At 44.6% G+C, this 17,396-nt stretch overlaps 1 protein-coding gene across 4 annotated transcripts in view; it reads left to right on the top strand.

Moving 5' to 3' along the window:
* Positions 1 to 17,396, top strand: part of dock4b (dedicator of cytokinesis 4b) — a 246,388-nt gene that overhangs the window by 186,226 nt on the left and 42,766 nt on the right. For 3 of the 4 annotated variants that reach the window (XM_083632228.1, XM_083632227.1, XM_083632226.1), the window contains exons 28-41: positions 258 to 333; positions 1,618 to 1,718; positions 2,105 to 2,163; positions 2,643 to 2,791; positions 3,298 to 3,383; positions 5,205 to 5,231; positions 6,187 to 6,282; positions 6,397 to 6,457; positions 7,952 to 8,045; positions 8,836 to 8,984; positions 9,955 to 10,041; positions 10,243 to 10,347; positions 10,616 to 10,757; positions 15,092 to 15,258. In XM_083632228.1, the coding sequence (XP_083488354.1) occupies positions 258 to 333; positions 1,618 to 1,718; positions 2,105 to 2,163; positions 2,643 to 2,791; positions 3,298 to 3,383; positions 5,205 to 5,231; positions 6,187 to 6,282; positions 6,397 to 6,457; positions 7,952 to 8,045; positions 8,836 to 8,984; positions 9,955 to 10,041; positions 10,243 to 10,347; positions 10,616 to 10,757; positions 15,092 to 15,258 (1,399 nt within the window). The remainder of the gene's footprint in view (positions 1 to 257; positions 334 to 1,617; positions 1,719 to 2,104; positions 2,164 to 2,642; positions 2,792 to 3,297; positions 3,384 to 5,204; positions 5,232 to 6,186; positions 6,283 to 6,396; positions 6,458 to 7,951; positions 8,046 to 8,835; positions 8,985 to 9,954; positions 10,042 to 10,242; positions 10,348 to 10,615; positions 10,758 to 15,091; positions 15,259 to 17,396) is intronic. The other variant, XM_083632225.1, reaches the window with a different exon arrangement.

The following is a 17,396-nucleotide window of genomic DNA, read 5'->3' as shown; positions in this document are numbered from 1 at the left end:
ATCCAAACGTCCAAAAAAAGCATTTTTCTTTTGTTTTGCCAAGGCTCCCTTCTTGCTTTTGCCCCCCTAATTGCAAACTTGTTCCGGCACCACTGGTCTACAAATAAATAAACTGAATGACATACACTGAATGTACAACATGTTAGGGACACAAATGAGATGTGGATTGTGCAAATGGCGTTTCAATTGCATATCAGGAAGATGTGTGTGATGATGCACTTTGATGTCTCCCCTCTCTTTCTCTCCTGTTCTCTCAGTGTCATCATCACAACTGTTCTTTATCTTTCTGATGCTCTGAGGAAAAACTTCCTCAATGACAAGTTTGACTACAAGGTAAGGGCAAACACACTGACGTGTGTGTGTGTGTGTGTGTGTGTGTGTGTGTTTCTCTGTGTCTGTTTGTGTGTGTGTGTGTGTGTGTGCCTGCGTGTGTGTGCATTTCTTTAGATCTTCTGAAGAACACTTACTGAACAGCACTCCGCTCCTCTGTGTCTGTTTGGTAGTTCAGTAGACATTATAAGACACAGACAAAACTCAAAACACACTCCAATAAAGAACAGGGTAAACTACCATCCCATTGTCCATATCACAGCATTTAGCCAGACTCCCTCTTGTTTAAAGAGAGTTTAAAGAGACTATCTCACACACAGCCACAAGATGGCTCCCAGTCATGCATTCTTATTCATGTTTCCTCTCATTGACAGAGTCCCAGAGCTTAGAGGACAAACTCTGACCCGGAAGCTCTTCTTAAAGACTTCCTGCACCACCCTGTAAGCTCCACCCCCCTCAGTCTGAAAACGAATCAAAAAGCCATGGGGGTGGATCTGGCCATAACAGTATGCACACACTGACAGAAAGCATCTTATCTTACAACACTGATAACATCATCAGTGATGTCACTATGACATCATCAGTGGGACTTTATGACATCCCTGTTACGTCATCAGTGATGTCACAATGCCTCCTTGTGTGTGTGTGTGTGTGTGTGTGTGTGTGTGTGTGTGTGTGTGTGTGTGTGTGTGTGTGTGTGTGTGTGTCGTGGGACAAAAATTGAAACAAACAGAGATTGCCCACATGCTCCCTTTTATACATGTGTATATATACTGTAGATATATAGAAGTTACAAAGTGCCTCACAGCGACAAGGAAGTAAAATAATAAAAACGAAAAAAGCACAGTGCACAATATAAACATAAGCCAAAAAATAGTTTGACAAAATCAAAGTGAGAAAAGCAATAAAAAAACACAATACATGTAGGTGAGTGAAATAAAACAATTATTTAAAAAAAGTTTTCTCTACTAAGGAAATTTAAGAGTTTCAAGCTTCTGCCTCCGTGAGTAGATCCACATTTCTTTTATTATGTTTCAGTATCTCCTGAGCACTTACATGTGTTAAAAATACTATATTGTCTTTTGTAACTGTAATTTAACAGCTGACATTGTCCAGTCCTCCTTACAATCGTATATAAACCTCAGGAAAATGCAGTACATGCCATTACACAACTGTCAAGAATGGCTGCCTATGCAAATTGACTATTCTTTGTCTGGATTCCTGAAAACTTGACTGGAGTAATTTTTTTTGCTTGTTTTCACAATAATTTTCTGCTGTCATTTCCAGGTGTGGGACTCCTATTTCTATCTATCTGTAATATTTATCAACCAGCCCTGTCTTCAACTGGAGTCCTTCTCACCCTCCAAGAAGAAGAAAATACTGGAAAAGTAAGTGTTGTTTGCAACTTCACACACACACACACACACACACACACACACACACACACACACACACACACACACACCCTCGACAATCTCTGCTGCATACCGTAGGGTGGCCTGTAATGAGCCAGACACTATTACTCAACATGCCACCCTATCCTTCTCCCACTGTCTCTCATTATCCTTCCTCTCTCTAACCCCACGCAGTCTCTCTCTCTGTCTCTGTGTGTGTGTGTGTGTGTGTCTCTCTCTCTCTCTCTCTCTCTCTCTCTCTCTCTCTCTCTCTCTCTCTCTCTCTCTCTCTCTCTATCTCTCTCTCACACACACACACACACACGCTCAACATGCGGCTCTGTGCAGTAGACATTTCTAACTATTATCTTCTCATGCAGGTATGGAGACATGAGGGTGATGATGGGCTGTGAGATCTTCAGCATGTGGCAGAATTTAGGTACGATAAAACACACTTAGCATCTCTGTTCTGGAAAGCACAAACCTGTTTTTAGATGGTTTGGCTTCCACTGGAATAAGCCGTTTAAGCCTCTGTGTCACATCTGAAATTGCAATAAACGGATGGATAGATGGATTGTTGTAATGGGGTTGATCTGTTAGCTTTTGGTAAAAAATCAGTGTGGTGCATTCCAGCAGTAGGTGTATTAACAAGGTGTGAAATCAATCTCCTCAATATTCAAAGAATTTACTTTTCGACATAGAACATAAAACAAAGAAACATAATCGTAATCATCAAGTAATTTAAAAGCACGTTAAATGTTTCTAGTGAGACCAGCTCCCCATTAACGCTAATGACAGCAATTATCAGTGCAGAGAAAGCCCAAAGTTCACTCTAGTGTCACCAATTGTGAAGTGAAGAAAATCACTGTTTTTATACCAAGCTCACCTCGGTGTTGACCTCTGTCTCTCCTCCTCCAGGCGAACACAAGTTGAACTTCATCCCAGCGATGATTGGTCCGTTCCTGGAGGTGACGCTGGTGCCCCAGCCTGACCTGAGGAATGTCATGATCCCCATCTTCCACGACATGATGGACTGGGAGCAGAGACGCAGCGGCAACTTCAAACAGGTTTCAAACAGGAAACTTATATAGAATGGCAGATTTAATGACATGATTATTTATATCCAAGTAATTAGAATGCCATAAAAACATCAACCCCCGATCATATTGCACTTTAGGCAGGCTACAGCAAATGCTCCAAATCGTAGAGAGTAATTATTTCAGGTTTATACTGAAAATATAATATGGGGTAGCGAGTAATTGCTGATGGCCACCACAAGCCAAAGATACAGTATGAATTTAGCTGTTTTTATTTATTTATACACACATTGATTGGTGGATTCACACTGTACGCATCCACCTCTTCCCCTGGTGCTGGACGAGGATTAAACCGTGAATCTCAAAGTAGATCTGAAGCCATTCTTGGTCTGCCTCATTTTTTCTTGTGATAAAGGCTCTGACATGCTGTCGAATGCTAAACTCTAAGCCATCCATAACCCGCTTACTGCTGGTCAATTTATCAATAATGTTTGAACCGGCTGCCCTTTCACTTTGGGTCTGTTTTCCCCTCTCAGGTGGAGGCCAAGCTGATAGACAAGCTGGACAGCCTGATGTCTGAGGGCAAAGGAGATGAGACCTACAGAGAGCTCTTCAACAGCATGTGAGTCAGGGAGATGGAGAGATGTGAATAGCAGTAGGAAGAGAAAAGTGGCTATGAGGGGTGTGAGTGGTGGGGAAGGGAGGCGGGAGGGAGGAGGGACATACTTATTTTATTGAGGAAAAAACACTAATGGCTGCAATGTATTTTTGGCCTGAGGTCACAGGCACTCAGGTGACACTGAATAATTCATGTGATGTGTAAATTCAGGCACTGGACTTAGAGTAGTATGGATATAAACAAGATGGGAAGAAGGGGTGCATTGATGGGGAAATGACAGATTGAGTCATATCAGTCATATCTGATATGAATATTGTGCTGTAGGGCGAGCCTTTACCTACCTATAAAAGAGCCTTTGCCTACCTATAAAGGTAGAGGAAAGGGGTGGGGGGGTGAGAATGAGTATTTTGTTAGGGTTATTGAGTAGTCACTTCTAATCGCTGATATTTCATTGAAGTTGGCCCACAGGCAACTCGAGGAGGCAAAACTGTAAAATGACAATGAATGAACCGGAGAGGGGTTTAGCGAGAGATGCTGAGAAGCTACATAACCACAATAAGGCCAAGAAGAATTTGTTCGGACTGAGCCCAATTCAGAATGATATCAAATAAAGCTTTTATATTTCAAAAGCAGGGCACCGAGGCACTTCCACTCACAGATAAAACAGACTTTATTGAGGTAAACGACATAAAGGATGCAGCCCAGCTGAGCCCACACAGGCCTTTGCCAGGGTGAATGCCTGTGTGGGCCACAACGTGTGGGTCCTTTGCCACAATAAATGCCTGTTTTATGTGCAAGTGAAAGTGCCCTAAGTATTCTGCTTTGGAAGTTGAGTTTTTCATTCTGCTAACCAAAGAAAACCTACGGTATATGTAGAAACGGATATATCTTTTAAGCCATCCGATTTATTATATGAATGTTAATGAATAAGCCTTGGGTAGCTGTTCAGTGGAAACCTATTGATACAGACTGATAAGTTAGTCATCAGAGGTAAGTGCAGGCAGTTCAACTCCAGTCACCTTCATCCTCCACACGCGTCCTCTGTGGCAAACTCTTGTCCTTGTCCCCATGTCCCCGTCTCTGCCTGCATGCTTAGTGGTGCCAGTGTGTGTATGTGCTTGCGCCTGTGTGTGTGTGTGTGTGTCCCTGCTTTTTTGTGTTGTTCTGTGCCAATTTGATTCCCCTAGTCCAAACATAGTCATCCAGTTTGGATGACAAAACAAAAGAAAATCCTTCATTTCAACACAGCTTCCAAAAACATTGTAAATCTGATCTCTGATTCATATTATACGGCCCCTCTTATTAACATCCTATAAGTGTCATTGAAAGTGTGATTTTAATGAGGATTTTATCAGTGTGTGTCTACTGTAATTGCCCCATCATCTTTCATAGCCAATCATTCTCTTACCACCATCATTATATGTGAAACATTACAGCATATTTAGTCTCACTTCACAAGGTGTTTAAAATCTATGCCTGTATCATAGAATATATTGTTCTTACTAAATGTATCTTATTCAATTACTGTAATTACTATATAATATCTCATTTAGAATGACTGTAGACTATTTAATATTTAATAGAGGCTAAGTAAGCAGTCAAGCAAGCAGTGTTGTTTCTGCCCAAACTGGAAATTAAATTGTTTATAATTGCATCCCACATTTATCTTTTCTAGCTTTATTGGTTCTATCATTTCGATTTAGTTTCTTAATTTATCTCCCTGCTACTAACTCCACTAACCCCTAAACTAACCTGTGTGAGTGTGTGCTGGTATTAATCGTATTAATATTAATTTATTCCGCCTATGCTTCCCGTCCGGAGTAGAATTCCTCTGTTTGGTCCGTACCCTAGGTAAGACACTCTCCTCTTCGCTCTCTCAATGTCGTCTGTGTGAGGGGGAAGGGGGGAGGGTTGGAAAGCCAAGTGGTGGCTGTGGTGTTTGTCTGCTTTACCTAGCCTGGTCAAAACCATCCTCATAATGTGATCTCACATTGTGTTTCGTTCTACGCACGCTATCAGCCGCTCACATCGATTTCAGTGGGCGGGAGTAGTTGCCTTGACAGACAACTCCTTCAGCCTATCAGGCCAGCATCGCCAAATCCAATCGTAAATCCACTCGGAAGAACGGCGAAAACATCTTTTCTGCCGAGAAACTGTGCTGGTGCATAGTCTTGTTCTTGTTTAATTGTTGTCTATTTCTGCAACTGCACTTACGGCTGTGTTTACTCTATGCGAACGTTAACGGTACCGCTCCGTGACACCATTGTTGTTTTTCCAGCGGCATCCCTAATTGGTCCGTTATGTTGTCAACTACGAGGTAAGGTCCCTGATTGGCCTGTGGACTAAATTGTGTGCAAATGGCTGTGGGCGGGCTGGAAGACAGACTGATCAGGAGAAGGAAACAGAATGTGAGCTCATGTAAACAGGATGCTTTTACCAGGCTTCGTTTTACCAGGTATTATTTGGAGAGTGTACACATCTAGTTGACTGGTAAATCAGTCACTGTGGCCTATATATAAAAGTGTTCTTTCCCTGCCCTGTGTGGCATTATAACTAGCTAAGTACCACGGGGAGGACAACAAGCATAGGTGACATTGGAGTGACTGTGATTGATTTGCTCTTTGCTTTTCTTCTTTCTTTTCTTTTGAATTCTTTTCTTTTTTCTTTGCTTTCTCCCTCCCTCCCTCCCTCCCTCACTCCCACCCTCCCACTCGCTCTCTTTCACTCTCTTTAATGCCTCTCTCTCTCTTTCCATCTGCCTTTAAATGTCTCTATCTTGTTCTGTCTCTCTCCGTTTTCCCTCCAGCCTGCTGAAGAAGATTGAGCGAGAGACATGGAGGGAGAGTGGGATCTCTCTGATTGCTACCGTCACGCGCCTAATGGAAAGACTGCTAGACTATAGGTGGGATACACACTTTATCATCCCCCAAACTATAGCAGGTGCACACTTCTATGCTCTGAGTGCCTGAGTTCTTCACCTCTTGAGTCGTAACTCGCTTGCTTCTGTCTGTCACAGGGATTGTATGAAGCTGGGAGAGGTGGATGGTAAAAAGATTGGCTGTACTGTGAGTTTACTGGTGAGTCATGGTTATTCCCCCGTCTGGCTTTCTAAAAGCATCAGAGTCTTTAGTTGTACTAACACAAGGCTTTTTACAAGAGTTTTCACCAGCTACAACCCCACAGCACTTCCTTTTTCTCAGCTTCTTCTTCTGTGTTTTATGGCAGTTGGCAACCTTAAATGTTGCATTACCACCACCTACTGAATTGTATCATCTTCACAGTGCTAACTATTTGCAGTGTCCACCACTTTCTCAGCAGTTTAGGGGGAAACACTGACATACTTCTATTTATATGTTTTTATTTTTGCTATGTAAACGTTTAAATGTAAAGATAGGCCAATGCGTGCAATAACGTACTGATAGTCAGCTTACTCTGTAACATGTAGCTTTTATTAGCCTCTCAGGCTAGCTCTGGACTAGTCTCACGTGGTCAGACCCACCGTCGACGTCAGCATGGCTGGCTACTGCGAGACTAGCTCCGGACCAGACAACAACGCTTCCTACTACCCAGCGTGTGCACGTCTTTCCGTCAGGGGTGGTTGTTATGGCAACTATCAACAACAACAACAACTACTAACTAATACAAGACATAAAAACCGAAATAGCTAGGCTACGTTGTTACTGTGTCTGTCGGAGACACGGCCTAATGTTAACATTTAATATGAGCCGAATATCAGCCTGTATACAGACGTAGACCGGATATTCTTCTTCTTAGCTGATTTAGTAAACCGGATATTCACCGGTTGTGACCGTTTGTTATTGTTGTCAAGTTAAAACCGTCTATACATAATACATCAAATGCTTCCATACTGCTCACCTGGCGTAATCCAAGTCTCCACAAGCCCTCTAATGCCAGCCATGTGCAGCTGGTACTTCCACCTCCTCCTGCACCTCCAGTGCAGTTTTCAGCTAAAAACAGGGTGTAAATGACATCTTTTCAAGTCAACTTGGCATCTCAGGGCTTGTGGAGACTTGGATTACGCCAGGTGAGCAGTATGGAAGCATTTTTTAAGTATTTTTTTGCTTGTTTGTTACGTTTTTGTTCATAGCCCCCTTCACACTCAGCAGACAGTTCTACTTGCCTGACGCATCCGGTCTCAATTTCTCCAAACTGAGACTGCGGTGGCTGCATTCTACTGCATGTAGTACACTGACTGTATGCGAGTACCTCATATAACCCCACATCAAAAAAATCCGAACTATCCCTTTTTATCCCTACTGTCAGTCCTTCAGTCTTATGTAACTGCAGTCATCTGCAGGAGCACCTGGGTGTGCGTAGGCAGATGGGACAAAAGTCACCGTTAATCAGCAGATGAAAAATATGGTTGCACTCCTGCCACAGTGCAATCTGTCTGTGTCACTTTTACATTTTGTCCTCATTTGCATCACCCACTCTCTCTCCATCTTTTTCATGATTACCTGCTCCCAATCTCTTCCCCTCTCTTTGTTTTGCCCCCAAACAATTATATTATTTTGTTCAATCACCACCCAACCACCCACTGCTCTCTACAGAACTTCTACAAAACTGAGTTGAACAAGGAGGAAATGTACATCCGCTACATTCACAAACTCTATGACCTGCATCTGAAAGCACAGAACTACACAGGTACGTCTCAAGGCACGGCCATGTGTGACATGTGTGAGTGTATGTTTGTGCATGTGTGTGAGATATACAGTACTCGTTTTGGTCTGATGTGGTGTGGCGTGTGTACAGGTGTGTGAAGTAAAGATGCACAAGCCTTTGCACCTGGATCTGTTTGTTTGTGTTTGTGTGTGTGTGTGTGTGTGTGTGTGTGTGTGTGTGTGTGTGTGTGTGTGTGCGTGTGCGTGTGTTTGCGCGTGCGCGCGCGTGTGTGTGTGTGTGTGTGTGCAATCTGTGCATGTGTGTACTGCTGTGTCTCTGGCTGAGATAGCCTGGGTAGCCCTCCAGGCAAAAACATGTTTCTATGTCATTGATGCAATGTGGAAGCAGCTCCTTGTGCACTGTTGCCCATTAGAGTTGCACAAAAAGTTGCTGTATCAATAAATACCTGACCTGTGTGTTGTAGAGGTGAGCTGTGTGTTATTGTCTAGACCACCAAAATTGTGCACCTTAATACCGACCAAACTCGGAAAAACAAATAAAAATGTAGTCAGTTAAAATAATGCAGCTCAAATCACATAGCACAACATAGTGAGAGAGAGAGAGAGCAAGCAAGCAGGAACGCCACTTACTCCTCTAAAATGAGGGATCAGCACCATGGACAGCACTGAGTGTAAATGCATTCACCTACTACACACACACACACACACACATTCTTTTCGTTTTGTCTTTTTTTCACGTGTGTGTGTGTGTGTGTGTGTGTGTGCGTGTGCGTGTGCGTGTGTGTATATGCATGCACGTGCACACATTGCAGAGGCCTCCTACACCCTACTGCTGTATGACGAGCTGTTGGAATGGTCAGAGAGGCCGCTGAGAGAGTTCCTCAACTATCCCATGCAGAGCGAGTGGCAGAGGAAAGAGTTTCTACATCTCACCATCGTCCAGAACTTCGACAGGGGGAAGGTGGGCTGGAGCACACACTCTATTATCACAAGCTCTCTCTCTCTCGCTCTCTCTCTCGCTCTCTCTTTGTTGGCTTGACTGTTAAGCAGAAACAATACTGCCAAGAAGATCCCTCTCTCCAGCATCACATATCCTCTCTATCTAGCATTCTTCCATCTACAGTATACAGTATGTCAATCTCTTTTATCTGTCCACCCATCAAGCCGGTTCTATCTCTCTCTTGTACTGTACCTCCCTCACTGCCCTTAGTCTTGTCATTATATACTGCCTCTTCTCCGGGAAGCACAGTACCATTGTTTCTCTCTCACTCTCTCGCTCTGTCTCTCTCTAGCTCGCTCTCTCCAGCATCACGTATCCTCTCTCTCTCACTCCCTCTCATTCTGCCCCTCCCATCTTATGTCTTTATCCTAACCACCCTTCTCATTGTCGTGCGCTCTCAGGGAAAAGCGGCATTATGGAAGCCCTCCAAAACTCCACACCCAAAAATGTCAGCGTCCCTGATCAAATCACAGAGCTCTGCAGAGTCATTAAAACACACTCCCCTCGTTACTCAAAGTCCAATTTCCCTGCAAATTCACGAGCGGTGCCATCTGCCCGTGCTGCCGCACAGGGATTAAAAAGCAGCAGGAAAGAAAAGCTTTTCATTTAATTAGCAAGTTGGCTGAGAGCTGCATGCACCTGCATGGAGAAGGATGACAGCTCACTGGTGTTGTTGGCTCAGCAGTGCCACCCAGTGGAGGCGGTGCAGCTCTGCAGCACCAGAGCAGAACAATGGCAAGGCTTGAAGCGGTTGCATCAGTTGAAAATGGCTCCATCTCCTAATGCTTTATCCTTATTTATGCGTGTCTAAAATAACTGGACAGGTGTATTGCTTTCACCATGTTTGAAGATTGCATGCGATCAACTGTGTGTGTGTGTGTGTGTGTGTGTGTGTGTGTGTGTGTGTGTGTGTGTGTGTGTCTCCCCTTAGTGTTGGGAGAATGGCATCATCCTGTGCCGAGAGCTCGCTGACCAATATGAGTCTTACTACGACTACAGGAACTTGAGCAAGATGAGGGTGAGTGGTTCACAATACATTAGCTACAGACAAGCTTCCAGAGCAACGGCTGTTGGTGGAACTGACCGTTACCATATCATAAGGGTCCGTTCAGAAAAACATCCCACAAAGGAAGCAGTGTCATTCATGTTGTTAGTAGTTATATTACAGGCTTTATCGCTTGATACATGCAGTAATATTGTCATTGATTTCCATTGCTAGATGATGGAGGCCTCTCTCTATGACAAGATCATGGACCAGCAAAGACTAGAGCCTGAGTTTTTTAGAGTGGGATTCTATGGAAAGAAGTTCCCTTTCTTCTTACGGGTAAGAAAAAGGCTCCTCCCTATTTCTCTTTGTATCCTCAATAGCCTCTTGAATACATTTACACTTTTACTCTGTCCAAAGAAGAAATAGACCGAGAAATAAAACAATTTTCTTATACAAGACACCTCCAGCATGAGGTGACATTCAGCAAATCCCATTCAATGTCATTTATAATGACAAGAAGCCCTGCCTTTGGTGGCTGCAGTGGCAACATGTGGCCACTAGATGTCAAGCTAACTCTACGCCGTCTTTGGCGCTCCCTCTGCAGAATAAGGAGTTTGTGTGCCGCGGCCATGACTATGAGAGGCTGGAGGCTTTCCAGCAGCGGATGCTCAATGAGTTCCCCCACGCCATCGCCATGCAGCATGTCAACCAGCCCGACCAGACCATATACCAGGCAGAGGCCCAGTGTATCCTTGGCTATAGAAAGAGGCACACACACTCACAAGCATTCATTTGCACAAGCATGGACACATGAGCTCTCAAATATATGGAAATGCATGTATATCCACACAGGACAGTACACACACACTTGCACATGCACGTGCGCGCACACACACACACACACACACACCACTCCACTTCAAAATTGGTTCACAGGCATGTGGGGTTAAGGCTGAGGGGTACCAGTTAGGATAGGGTAGGTTAAGTTAGGCTGTAGATGAGCTAGATTCTTGTATTGCTAGTTCAGGTTAAGGTTAGATTAGATTAGAGTAGGTTACGGTAGGGCAGGTTAGGCTGTAGATTAGCCAGATTCTTTGGTTGCTAGGTAGTTCAGGTTAAGGTTAGAGTAGTTAGTGTCTGTCTTCTTATTCTGTTCTCTCTCTATGTGGTATGAATATCAGGAGTCGGACTTCTTCTTGCTATTAAATAAATATACTTTATTTCCTATAAAAACACAATTGTAAAATCAAGGGGAAAAGGGACGTGGAAGAATGTGGCACAAGACTTTCAGCGTTGCACTAACTGATCAGCTCACACAGGTGAGCAGAATGAATAGAATCAGTGAGGCATGACGCACAGACGCTCGCTCCTCAGTGCCATCGCTGTCCAAGGTGCTGAAACCTCCAGCACAATTAAACTGCAATGCTCTTCTCTCTCCTCTCTTTCCTCCCTCTCCACTCTCTCCTCCTCCTTTTCTCTCTCCTCTCTTTCTCTCCTCTCTCTCCACTCTCTTCTCCTCCTCTCCTCTCTCCTCTTTCTCCACTCTCTTCTCCTCCTCTCATCTCTCCTCTCTTTCTCTCCTCTCTCTCCACTCTCTTCTCCTCTCCCTTCTCTCTCCTCTCTCTCCACTCTCTTCTCCTCCTCTCCTCTATCTCTCCTCTCTCTCCACTCTCTTCTCCTCTCCCTTCTCTCTCCTCTCTTTCTCTCCTCTCTCCACTCTCTTCTCCTCCTCTCTTCTCTCCTCTCTTTCTCTCCACTCTCTTCTCCTCTCCCTTCTCTCTCCTCTCTTTCTCTCCTCTCTCTCCACTCTCTTCTCCTCCTCTCCTCTCTCCTCTCTTTCTCTCCACTCTCTCCACTCTCTCCTCCTCTCCTTTCTCTCTCCTCTCTTTCTCTCCTCTCTCCACTCTCTTCTCCTCCTCTTCTTGCTCCACTCTTTCCTCCCTTCTCTCTTTTCTCCCTCCCTCTGTTCTCGCCCCCACTTCTCTTCGATGCTTGTTTTTTTATATGCTTTATATAAGTCATTCAATTCTGTGTATTGACTGTTCTTAGCTAGATTTAGTTAGACACATTCTCTGTAAAGTCCTCTGAGACATGCTTGTGAATTAGGGCTATACAAATAAACTTGCCTTGACATGACTTGCCATGCAGACACACGCACACATTGTACTGTATATTACATACGGTCTAATGAGCCAGATATACGTAATGAAGCGGTCCAATATACACTTCCCTCACTTACACACACACACACAAACACACACACACACAAATGCCACAAATGTTTACACGCAAATCCAGTTTCTGGCTCTAAGTCACACAATGAGCTGAACCATAACCGCATACCCATGCAGTGTGTTCAATATTCAGCAGCGTCTGTACGATGTGGGAGCCATCTTAATTATTCACTCCAATGGATAGGACAGCTGTTGGCCCACATAGTGAGTGAGAGAAAGACAGAGACAGAGACAGAGAGGGTTGAAGTGGGACAAAGACATATGTTTAAATTTGAATGCTCATGTCTTATGAATAGTGTGCTGTTGTGTTGTATGTGGACAGATTTCGTATTGATGCGTTTGCGAGTGTGTTAGGGATGAAACGATGAATGATAATAAACCGTGATACGGTTAGTATTACCATTTCAAATTGTAATTATCATTTAACTGTGTTGAACCGCTTTGAAAAACACGGTAAATACTGTCCATCATCCAAAGTGATCAACAGTCTCCAGATGCCTTGGTGAAATGATTTCAGTGAGTTTATCAGTATCCCCCCCCCCCCCCCCCCCCCCCCCCCCCACACACACACACACACACACACACACAGTTTCAGCACGTTTTAACAATACCGTGATAATAATGATAACCCTCATCATTTTGGTCGCTATAATCGTGTTATGAAACTTTCATACTGTTTCCTCCGGAGCGCGTACAGTAAGTACCTTCTTTCCTTACCGTGCTCCTCGAAGAGACGGGGACAGTGTCACTAAATTAGCACACCGCTATGTTATCCTCACATATCGCTAATCAATGGAATCTCTCCCAGATTGCTGGCAAATCCATATCCCAGTGTCACACTGCCACGAGCGCTCATGCATATTAATGTCATACAGTATGTGGGCTGTCCTAACTCGTATCCCTGCGGGGCTAAAGGCGATACTCTTGGCGCAGGGTTTGCTTGTGATGAAGGTGAGGTAGTGCAGTGCAGGGCAACACTGAATCACATCAGCCATATCCTCCTCCGCTACCTGCCCTGCACATTGAAACATCTCCTGTGTTTTTTTGTTGCAAAGAAGATACAAAAAAAGAAAAGCTAACGTTTGTCTTTAGCTCTCGTTTCTCGAGCTTGTTCTTCTCTATCACACATCATGTGGCATTGGACAGAGAGATGGAATGGGAGAGTAGTGCAGCAAAGGAGGATGTGGCTTTTACTGTGACAGGTGTGTGGGCGGGTGTTGTGTGGCTGTTTGCTGGCTCAGGGAGTGATGAAGTTAAGAGTGTGGGCTGTGGGGCTGTAAAGATATCCTATTGAATATCAGCCTGTCTCTTTTTATGTTACTCTGTGTGTGCAGGGATGTCTCATAGAACTGGATATGCTATGGAAATATGGCGGCACATTCACGCCACTGGAAGTTGGCCACCCGACGCGTACGGCCCAAGCCCCCATAGTCTCTTCAAACAGGCTCCCACAATTTGTAGATGCTCTACCCATCTGTACTTCCTGGAGGGAAGTTGGTCAAAACGGAAACCATTGAAAAAAAATCCGGTCTGAAGCGTTTTTCTCTTTGGAAGATGACTATTTTCTCTGGCCAAGTTTGAACGGGCTGAAGTACAGACTGTCTATGGAGCATTTGAAGATTGTGGAAGAGATAGACTGGCTTGAGAGACTAAAGCCCCCAGGACAGCATGGGCACGGCCATGGGGCTCAAAAAGCCATTTTCCCATAGGCATACATGAGCAACGAAGCGACTGTAAAACTCCGGGAACATCTTTCTGGGTGTCACTCAAAGTAAAAAACAACTCACATCATGTTTTAAATTATTGGGTCGATTTTTCTTTAGAGAGGGGAATAAAATTAAAAATAAATACAATAAAAACGAATGTGACCAGATAAGCCAGCAACAAGCACCCCCGCATATTTTGCTGCTCACAGAGTTGGGTTACAGGCCGTACCGTAGGAAGGAAGGACGTAGCGAGGAATGTGCATGGAGCACTCTGGTACCCTGGAGCTGCATTCATGGAGCCTCAGAAAATCCAGCTTGATACAGCTCTTGGTGACTTCTGTGTGTGTGGCTGTGTCCTTTTCAGGTTCAGTGCTGGGGTCTATGATTTCCTTTTTGTGTGACTAATTAAACCCAGAAGCTTGGAGAGCTCTACTCAAACTAAGTACACGCACAAAATCACAAATACACACAAGTTTTACCACACTTTTACCATCCCGTAAACTTTTACCTCTGCTTGTGTGTGTGTCCTTGTGAGTTTTTGTGTGTCTTTGTAGGTTTGCGTGCGGGGTGGTTGTCCCGACTTCTTTCAGGTCACTGAAGAATATTTTTTTATCAAGTTTTTTTCTTCTTCACGATGTCCCCCCCACCCCCCGCCCCCCCACATTTTCTCCCCAATTGTACTTGGCCAATTCCCCCTGCTGTCCTGGTCGTTGCTCCACCCCCTCTGTTGAGCTGGGGAGGGCCGTAGACTAGCAGATACTTCGATACGTGTGCAGTCGTCAGCCGCTTCTTTTCACCTGACAGCGAGGAGTTTCACTGGCAGGACGTAGTGTGTGGGAGAATCATGCCATTCCCCCCAGTTCCCCTCCCTCTTAACAGGCTGACCGACCAGAGGAGGCACTAGTGCAGCGACCAGGAAAAATTACCCTTAATCCGGCTTCCCACCCGTATGGACGCCCGACCAAGCCGGAGGTAACACGGGGCCTTGAACCTGCGACTCTTGTGTTGGTAGGCAGGGAATCTACTGCACTACCCAGATGCCCTTGAAGAAGTGAAGAATGTTCTTGTCCGTTTTAGCCGACGGTGCTGCCTTCCCTTCTCTCTCTGTACTGTGCTCTCCTTGACGCCTCGTACCTCCAGACCTGCAGATCTACGCTGTGACCCCCATCCCTGAGAGTCAGGACGTGCTGCAGAGGGACGGCGTGCCCGACAACATCAAGAGCTTCTACAAGTTCAATCACATCTGGAGGTTCAGATACGACCGGCCCTTCCACAAGGGCACCAAGGACAAAGAGAACGAGTTCAAGGTAAGAAGGGACACACGTGCGCTGGATGCACAGATGATGATATGGGGAAACACAGGCTGAGTTCAAACATGCCGTATGCACTACGCACACACGCCCATGCTCGCTCACACACACGCACACACACGCACGCACACACTCACACACACACACAGAAACAACCACACACACACGCACACACACGCACACGCACACACACACACACAGAAACAACCACACAGACACAAAGACATATGATACACACATTTCCCTGCATCTTACTGATGTTTCCTTCCCGTCAAGAATATGCCCTTATTGTGCAAAAATCTAAAATTGACTTAAAATGTATGTAACCCCATGACTGCAAAATGTTCATGTAGTATTACTGTAAATAAGTAGGAAAACGTTGTTGTTTTTTTGGGGCGGGGGGGGGGATTTAAAATTATACATTTATGAGATAACATTTTTGCACAGACTGTCAAATGGCTGTATGCCTTTTCTTCCCTCTCCTCCTATCTCCCTTGTTCATTGATCGTGGGCCTGTGTGTAGGCAGTGGTGGTTTGAACCTGTACTCCAAACGGTATTAGTGTGTGTGTAGTCCATGTTTTATTCATGACCACTCCTGTATCGTTAATTAAACTCAGAATCTTGGGCAGTATTCAGAGCTGGACTCAACTTAGTGCAAATTAAGTCTTTGCAGTGTGCGCACACACACACACACACACACACACACACACACCGATATTATGCTCATAAACATTCACGTCACACATTTGCACTCTGAATGTTCACACAACCACACATTTACACCATCTCACACACACACACACACACACACACACACACACACACACACACACACACACGCACACACACACACACACAGTCATTTAATCTCTCTTCCAACGAGGCTATTTGGCCAAATTGAATGGCAATATCATAGCTCCATCAGCACTAGAGATCTGTGGCCCTCAGGTGGGGATAATATGTATGATAAACCTTTGCATGGTGACAGGATGTGGTGTGCTCAGTTTAGCAGACTCATTTACATCCAGCTGCAAGAAGGCTGTCTGCAGAAAAATACATCTCCCAAAGGTCACACTTTTGTTTTTGTCACATTTTCTTTTTCAACTGACTGCTCTTAAAGCATAATTCATTTCAGGTGTGTTCCTGTCCTTTAAAAAGAAAAGTAAAAGTCCATATCGGGGCTTCAGGGTGCCATAGTAAATAGGAAGACCCCGCCCTGCTTAAGTGCCCTTGAGCAAAACACTGAATTCAACTCCAATGCTGTTGGTTAGCTGACACTGACCTCCTTGAGGAGGGGGAAAAGCATACACATACAATTATTTCCAGGTAATAGCCACATAAACTCACCTTTGCCATCAAGAGTAAATTAATTCTCTGATCCATAGTGTGCACACTGTCAGACTACACTTCTCTGATCCATAGTGTGCACACTGTCAGACTACACTTCTCTGATCCATAGTGTGCACGCTGTCAGACTACACTTCTCTGATCCATAGTGTGCACGCTGTCAGACTACACTTCTCTGATCCATATTGTGCACACTGTCAGACTACACTTCTCTGATCCATATTGTGCACACTGTCAGACTACACTTCTCTGATCCATATTGTGCACACTGTCAGACTACACTTCTCTGATCCATATTGTGCACGCTGTCAGACTACACTTCTCTGATCCATAGTGTGCATGCTGTCAGACTACACTTCTCTGATCCATAGTGTGCACACTGTCAGACTACACTTCTCTGATCCATAGTGTGCATGCTGTCAGACTACACTTCTCTGATCCATAGTGTGCACACTGTCAGACTACACTTCTCTGATCCATATTGTGCACACTGTCAGACTACACTTCTCTGATCCATAGTGTGCACACTGTCAGACTACACTTATCTGATCCATAGTGTGCACACTGTCAGACTACACTTCTCTGATCCATAGTGTGCATGCTGTCAGACTACACTTCTCTGATCCATAGTGTGCACACTGTCAGACTACACTTATCTGATCCATAGTGTGCACACTGTCAGACTACACTTCTCTGATCCATAGTGTGCACACTGTCAGACTACACTTATCTGATCCATAGTGTGCACACTGTCAGACTACACTTCTCTGATCCATAGTGTGCACAC

This window comes from Poromitra crassiceps (genome assembly GCF_964638095.1).
Source record: "Poromitra crassiceps genome assembly, chromosome: 2".
Classification (NCBI taxonomy): domain Eukaryota; kingdom Metazoa; phylum Chordata; class Actinopteri; order Beryciformes; family Melamphaidae; genus Poromitra; species Poromitra crassiceps.
This window is presented reverse-complemented; position numbering and strand designations above follow the sequence as displayed.